This window comes from Crocuta crocuta, unplaced genomic scaffold, assembly GCF_008692635.1.
Source record: "Crocuta crocuta isolate KB4526 unplaced genomic scaffold, BGI_CrCroc_1.0 scaffold15, whole genome shotgun sequence".
Lineage (NCBI taxonomy): Eukaryota > Metazoa > Chordata > Mammalia > Carnivora > Hyaenidae > Crocuta > Crocuta crocuta.
In genome coordinates, this window is record NW_027530508.1 from 4,172,427 (window position 1) to 4,179,400 (window position 6,974).

The window sequence follows — 6,974 nt, forward strand, 5'->3', positions numbered from 1 at the left end:
GCAGGGTAAACAGTGGATGGGTAGGAAGCATGGACTGAACCGGAGTCTGGGCACCCTAGCGTCTTACGCTCTGAAAGGAAACAGGGCAACAGGGTTAGCAATACAAAAGATAAATATTTATTCAGAACAAAACTTTTAACAATCGATTTTACATTCTAAGCCACGAGGAAATAGCAAAACATAAAGCAAAGGAAAAACAAAAACTAACCGAAAAGCAGTGGACTGTCTTTTCTACTTTAACTTGATAACACTTAGTTGACCCAATGCCCTCTTGCAAGTGGCCTATTTTGCAAGTACATTTTAGAGCTAACAGCTCACTTATGATTACAGGCTAAAGTCACCTTTCTCCTGTGAGTGAGGAAGTCGAAGATGAGCTCCAGTTCGATGCTTCTCCGGGGTCTCTGGCTACTGAGGCTAAGGTGCCAGTGCAAACCTCTGGCAGGTGTCCTTACTGAGGAGCACCCCCATTTCGAAGCGGTGGCAGTGAAAGGTGAGGTCCCAGAGGATCTGGCGCTTCTATCCAGATACAGGACCCCAGGGAGCAGTAAGTGCACCCTGGGTTATGTTCCTCTGTCCCTTCCTGGTCTCCCAAGTATTCAGAAGTCCCCGCTAATCTCTTTCTGTCTCCTCCCCCAGGTGATTTCTTAGCATTCCTCTGGGCTCATCATTCTGCAGAGATCAGCCTTTCTGGGCCCTCAAGTGTCGAGGAAAATGTTGTGAAGTGTGAGAGGTAGTGGAATGAGCACCGGGCTTGGGGTCAGGGAACTCTACTCTAGACTAGCTCTGGAACCGGACAGCTCTGTGATTTTGACCCAGTCACCGGAACCTCTCTGGGCCTGCTGCCCCTGTTGGGAAATCCAGGGGATTGGCCGAAACCAACTTTTAGGTCCTTTCCAGCAAGAAAATTCGAAATTCCATGATTCTGTGAAAAATGGCTCCGGAGCCACGGAACAGCTGTCCCAAAGTCCATGCATTTTAATGCCAGCAAGAGAAGCCCTTGGCCACCATTCAGAGCTTACTGACTCAGTTTACATACACTTCTAACAACACTGTTTTCACAAATTCTCAGACCACATAGATTAGAAGCAACAAATTAAAAGGGGAGGGGAAGAGCTGCACACGGTGGACACCCTAGCGGAAGCCACAGTCAACAATGGTCTGGATTCAACAAACACTGAGGAGTGCCTACCGCGCCGGGTGCCCTGTACCTAGGGCTGGGGCACAAAGATGAGCAAGGCAGCCCAGTGGGTGAAAATCCTGGGAGAAGACAAGGCGTGGGGAGTAAAAAGTACAAACAACAGCAACAACAAAACAAACCCACACGAAACCCACAAAACCCCCAAAACAACCCAGGTACAAAAAACGAAAGGGAAGAGGCGACACATCTGCACACGACAGTTTTCTCGGTAGTTACTGATGACAGAGCCATCCGTTCAGAAGAGGCTGCAATGGAGTAAACTCGGTTTCAGAAGGCAGAGAGAGAGAGAGAGAGAGGTCTCTTGTACGTCTAAGAAAGAGCTCCTTCGAATACGATAAAAAATGGTTTAAAAAAAAGTTTTGGCACTTAAGAGGGGGTACGCTGGCTCTGGGTTCAGTGCCCGGCCACCCCGGTTAGCTGAGCTGCCACGGAATTGTGAACGGCTTTGGGACACTGGGCAAACGCGTGTCCTCGCTTGCCACAGAGGTTGCAAACGATGCCCTTCCGACAGTAAGGGCTCAGGTGCCCCTCCTCCCCGCACCGGAAGCACCTGTCCTGCGTGCAGCTGCCGCTCATGTGGGTCCGGGAACCACATTTGAAGCACGTCTTGGGCTGCCCCTTGTACCAGCTGTAGCCCCTCTCGGCGCCCAGGAAGAAGGCCCCGGGCAGGTGCCGGACCCCGCCCTCCCCCTGGCGCAGCTCGATCTCACACTTGTACTCCCCGGTCCAGATCCCAAACCTGTCGGTCACTTTCACGGGCACGGCCAGGACGTCGCAGTGGCGCTTGAGCCAGGTCACGATGTCCTCCACGTCCACCGTCTCGTTCCGGAAGAGGATGAAGAGCGTCTTCAAGCTGGCCTTGCTCCGCCCCAGCACCACAAAGTTCTCCCAGCAGTCCTCCTGCTCGCGCTTCTCCTCGTAGACGCGTAGGAACAGGGCCAGCTTCTCGGCCGAGCGGAAGCTCACGTCGAACTCGCGGCTGCCCGGGATCTGGATGACCGCGTAGATGTCGCTCGGGTCCATGCCGATGGAGCGCAGGATGAGCGCGCCCACCNCCCAGGCGCGAGGCGCCGCTTGGAGCGCGTCCCTGTCCCTGGCGAAGGCCTGGCGGCCCCGGGCCGCGCTTTCGAGGATTCGCTCTTTCGCCAGCGGTCCTCGATGATTTCACGCAGGCGGCATCGCGAACGGCCCCCGGCCCCCAGACGAGCCCCTTTTGTGTTCTTTTCCGTGTAACCGGAAACAAACGGAACTTCGCTCTCCCTCCTTCCAGAGCATACAACGGTGCGTTGTTTTTCCAGCCCTGGGTCATGGACGTTTTCAAACATAAAGTTGAAAGAATGTCGCGGTGAACATTTTACCTTTAACTTTGTAGGATTTTTCTTCATTGGAATTTTTACCGCGCCGTACCACGCTACACCTGTATTCATGCGTCCTTATCTTTTGATGCATTTCTAAGCAATGCTTATTTTTAAAAAAAGACCCATTATACTCTTGATGACAATGCTAATATATCGAGCTCTTCAGTGCTGGGTACTTACTGTTCTAAGCTCATTCGCACATTTCAAGCTCTAGCGCATGGAGTCTTCCAAAAACACGCTGTAATTACATCCATTTCACAGGCGGCAGGGGCTTGGAGACCGGGTTAAAAAACGCTTGGCCAAGTGTCAGAGTACTAGGCGACCCCATGTGTAGGTGCCTTATATTTCAAAAAACTTCTTTGCTCCTGACTTTGTGGATCAAGGTCTATTTGCATCAGACTCCGCAGAAAATCTGGCTAACACAAAGATTCTGCGCTGAAGTTAGCACTGGACAGAATTTCTATTCCTCCATCTGTCTCAACTGGGGCTTTGGAAGCATGGGTAAAATCTGGGTGTTTGAGGGGATGGGTTAACAATACCCTTTGTTAGCTTTGTTTTCTTTATGCAAGTCCGTGTGCATTTCAGGGTGTTTCAGTGACCATGGTGACCTTAGTGAAAGAAGAGGTGGATTGGGGAGTCAGGGAGACCCCACATGGGGCCAATGCCTTGCCACATGGGGCCAATGACCTCAGTTTTCATAGGTTCAGTTTGCTCATCCATAATAAAGCGATATTAATGTCTACTCTCAAGAGGACTAATGTTGGGGTTGGAGGAGGTAGACTGTCCAAGAGCTCGGTCCCCAGTGGGTTTCCAAGAAAGGCTATTCTTCCTCTGTTGATGTTTATTCTTTCTGCTTGACAGCTCAAGTCTTTCCACTGGGAGGACATTTACAAAACCAAAGAGAACCTATGTAATTTTAAATAATCTCTTCCATTCCTCTTACCCTAACCTCTCACCCTGGGCAACTGTCATACAGGTATCTACAAGGATCAGCAGGCACCTTAAATAAGGACAATGTGCTGGGTGAACTGGAGAGCAGGAGTTCTATCCCAAGGGGCGGTTGCTAGTCAACTTCAGCTGATTATAGCTCTCCGTAAGTAAGGGCTCACCATAGCCAGATATTCCAAATTCTAAAGAGAAAAGCGAAGTCTGTTTTATTTATGGGAGACAGTCTTCCTTCTCCTTCTACAAGGCTGTCTCAGCTATATTTGGATCCTCTCTACAAAATTTAGAACCAGCCTACTAAGTTCCAAGAAACCACTTTTTTGGGATTTCAGTTGGAATTGCATTGCATTTGTACAGAACTGCCATTTGATAATGCTAAATCACCCCATCTATGACCTCACTGGATTTCTCGTTTATTTGAGTCTTATTTTTATAAATTTTAATAACATTTTATAGTTTTCTTCAGAAAGGTCTTGAGTAATTAAAAAAATTATTTTGGGGTGCCTGGGTGGCTCAGACAGTTAAGCATTCGACTCTTGATCTCGGCTCAGGTCCTGATCTCACGGTTTGTGAGGTTGAGCCCTGCGTTGGGCTCTGTGCTGACAGCTCAGAGCCTGCTTGGAATTCTCCCTCCTACTCTCTCTGCCTCTACCCCACTCACGCTCAAATTAAAAATAAATAAACGAAAAAAAACCAATAAAAAACCAAAGAGAATACAATTGATTTTGTGTACTAACAACAATGATGACATCTTTTAAAATTTCCAATGGTTTTTAGAATCACCTTTGAAAAAAAATTTTTTTTTAAGTGGGTGTCTGGGTGGCTTAGTCAGTTGAGCATCTGACTTGGGCTCAGGTCATGATCTCACAGTTCATGGGTTCGAGCCCCATGTCGGGCTCTGCGGCGACAGCTCCGAGCCTGGAGCCTACTTCAAATTCTGTGTCTCCCTCTCTCATGAAGGTTTTCCTCTTTCTCTGCAGATCTAACAGTTCCTGGCTTACTACACTAGCCAGCATCTCTCATCTAACCAACATATATTAAGCATTTTTGTCTTATTTCTGGTTACAAAGAAATGTTTGTATTTTGAAAAGATTCGACCTGTCGATTGGGTCCTGGGTCCATCTGAAATTTTACCAACCACATCTCATATTGTAAGGTTTTGTTGGTATGTGTTTGGCCATTCCTTCCATCAGTTCTATTTTTCTCTGGTCAGATTTTGCAGATTCCAAGATTTCTGTATTCTCTCTTTTTTTTTTTTTTTTGCTTTATTTCTCGTTGATTATCACTGTCAGCAATTTTCCCTATGAGCTGGGTAAAAGACTGACAATTTATATTTATTTCTCCGTGAATTTCTTTAGAAATTGTCAGCCATTCTTCTTAGTAGTCAGATTGGCCTCTTGCAGAGAGCATTGAACCAGGAGCTACAGGGGCCAGGCAGGTACTCTGTGAAAAAATCAGTCCAGATGTTCACTGAGACCATTTACGAAGGGGAGCCTTTGCTCATTTCTGGCAAATTATTGCCATGGAAGATATCAGAATTGGTCAGTTTGGCACCTCAGTCTGGGTTCTTATTGACAGACTTCTGGCATTGCACTTAAAAATTTTTTTTAAATTTATTTTTTATTTATTTCTGAGAGAGAGAGACAGCACGAGCAGGGGAGGGTCAGAGAGAAAGGGAGACACAGAACCTGAAACAGGCTCCAGGCTCTGAGCTAGCTGTCAGCACAGAGCCCGACGTGGGGCTTGAACCCACGAACGATGAGGTCATGACCTGAGCCGAAGTCAGATGCTTAACCAACTGAGCAACCCAGGTGCTCCCCCCCCCCTTTTTTTTTTACAGACTAGTTAGGAGACTTTGCCAGAGGCATGATTTGAGATGGACCATGGTAGAAGCAGGTGTTGAAGAGGAAGACAGAAAAAAAGATATGGGGGCCAGAATTTGGCAGGCCTCTCTATGTTGCAAGGGTGTAGACTGAGTGTGAGAGGAAAGTGAAGTGTGTGTATGTGTGGGCAGTGGTAGTAAGCAGTATAATTCCAGATATACTTTGAAGGCATTGCTGACAGACTTAAGCAATGTGGGGTGAGAGGTGAATCAGAAAATGAGTGGGGGGTGGGGTGGGTGCATGGGTGGCTCAGTCAGTGAAGCATCAGACTCTTGGGTTTCGGCTCAGGTCATGATCTCAAGGTTCTCAAGGTTCGTGAGTTCAAGCCCTGCGTTGAGCTCTGCGTAGACATTTGGAGCCTGCTTGGGATTCTCTCTCCTTTCTGCCCCTTCCTGTGCTCGCACTCTTTCTCTCAAACACAACACAACACAACAAAACAAAACAAACTGATTAGTCAAGGATGACCCCAGGTAGAGAGCTGCCATTTTGAGTTGGGGGAAGGAGTTGCGTGTCAGAGTTGCCTATTAGGCACCCAAGCAGCAGTGCTGAGTAGGCAGTTGGGCGTCTGTGGCTGGAACTCAGTGTAGAGGCCGGAGATACGAGTCTGGAAGGCATCCAGGTAGAGATGACATCTGAAGTCACAAGACTGGAAGGGAAGGGGAACAGAGTCTGAGTGTATAAAGGAAAAGAGAGGGCTGGGTTCTAGCTCTGAGACTCTCTAATAATAAAGGCAGAAGAGGAAGAACCAGCAAAGGAGAAGGGGTCAGGAAGCCTCTGAAGAGAGTGGTTTCCTGGGCACCAAGTTTAGAAAGTGTTTCAAGGCAGGAGTGATCTGCTGTGTCAAACTCTGCACATAGGTCAAGTAAGATGAGAAGTGACGATGATGTTTAGCACAGGGCACTGGTGGCCTTGACAAGGGCGGGTTCAGAGGAGAGGTGAAAATTACTGGGGCGCTATCTCCGAGAAAAATGAGGGAGGGTAGGATTCTGTGCACAGCTGTAGGAATCGGTCTTAACGGGCAGTTCATACAGCCATAGGAGGGAGGCGATTACGTGGGGACATGAGGTGATATGAACCTGTGAGTTTACTGATCCTCACGATTTTCTTAGTGAAATAGGAAGCGAAATCATTAGCCTAGAGTGAGGATGGAGAAGAAAGTGATGGAGGTTTGATGAGATGAGAAATATGACATAATTCTCTAGGACGATGGCTGGGGCCAGCGGGAGGATGGGATTTAAAACCCAGTCGAGCAGAACAGGGCGAGCTACGTTTCTCCTTGAGAGATTAGTCCCTCTAGGCGCTCGGTAGCCGGCGTCCGTTTCCTTGGAGACGAGACGGCCCGGTCTCGCTGGGAAATCTGAGCGGCCTAGGTTACCACGTGGTCCACGCTGAGACAAAAAAGCCGGAGAGATCTGGCATCGTAAGAGATCAGGGCCCCGCGGACTCACGACCCTTCTTCCATTTTCCCCAACGGCCCGTGTCTTTCCAAAGTAGGTAAAAGGAGCATCGATGGGCGGTGGAGTGCGCATGCGTGTCCCCCTTTCATTTAGTCCGGGCCTCATTGTCTTTTGGCCCCGCCCCTCGCCCCTC

General features: G+C 48.5%; 1 protein-coding gene across 1 annotated transcript; it reads right to left on the reverse strand.

The window, feature by feature from the left end:
* Nucleotides 1-94: 94 nt before the first annotated feature.
* Nucleotides 95-6,913, reverse strand: ZCCHC3 (zinc finger CCHC-type containing 3). Its single transcript, XM_077767059.1, has 4 exons — nucleotides 6,575-6,913; nucleotides 5,906-6,030; nucleotides 3,513-3,556; nucleotides 95-2,352 (listed from the first exon to the last, which is right to left on the reverse strand). The coding sequence occupies exons 1-4, from the start codon at nucleotides 6,911-6,913 to the stop codon at nucleotides 1,592-1,594; spliced, it is 1,269 nt and encodes a 422-aa protein (XP_077623185.1). The 3' UTR covers nucleotides 95-1,591.
* Between the last annotated feature and the right edge of the window lie 61 nt (nucleotides 6,914-6,974).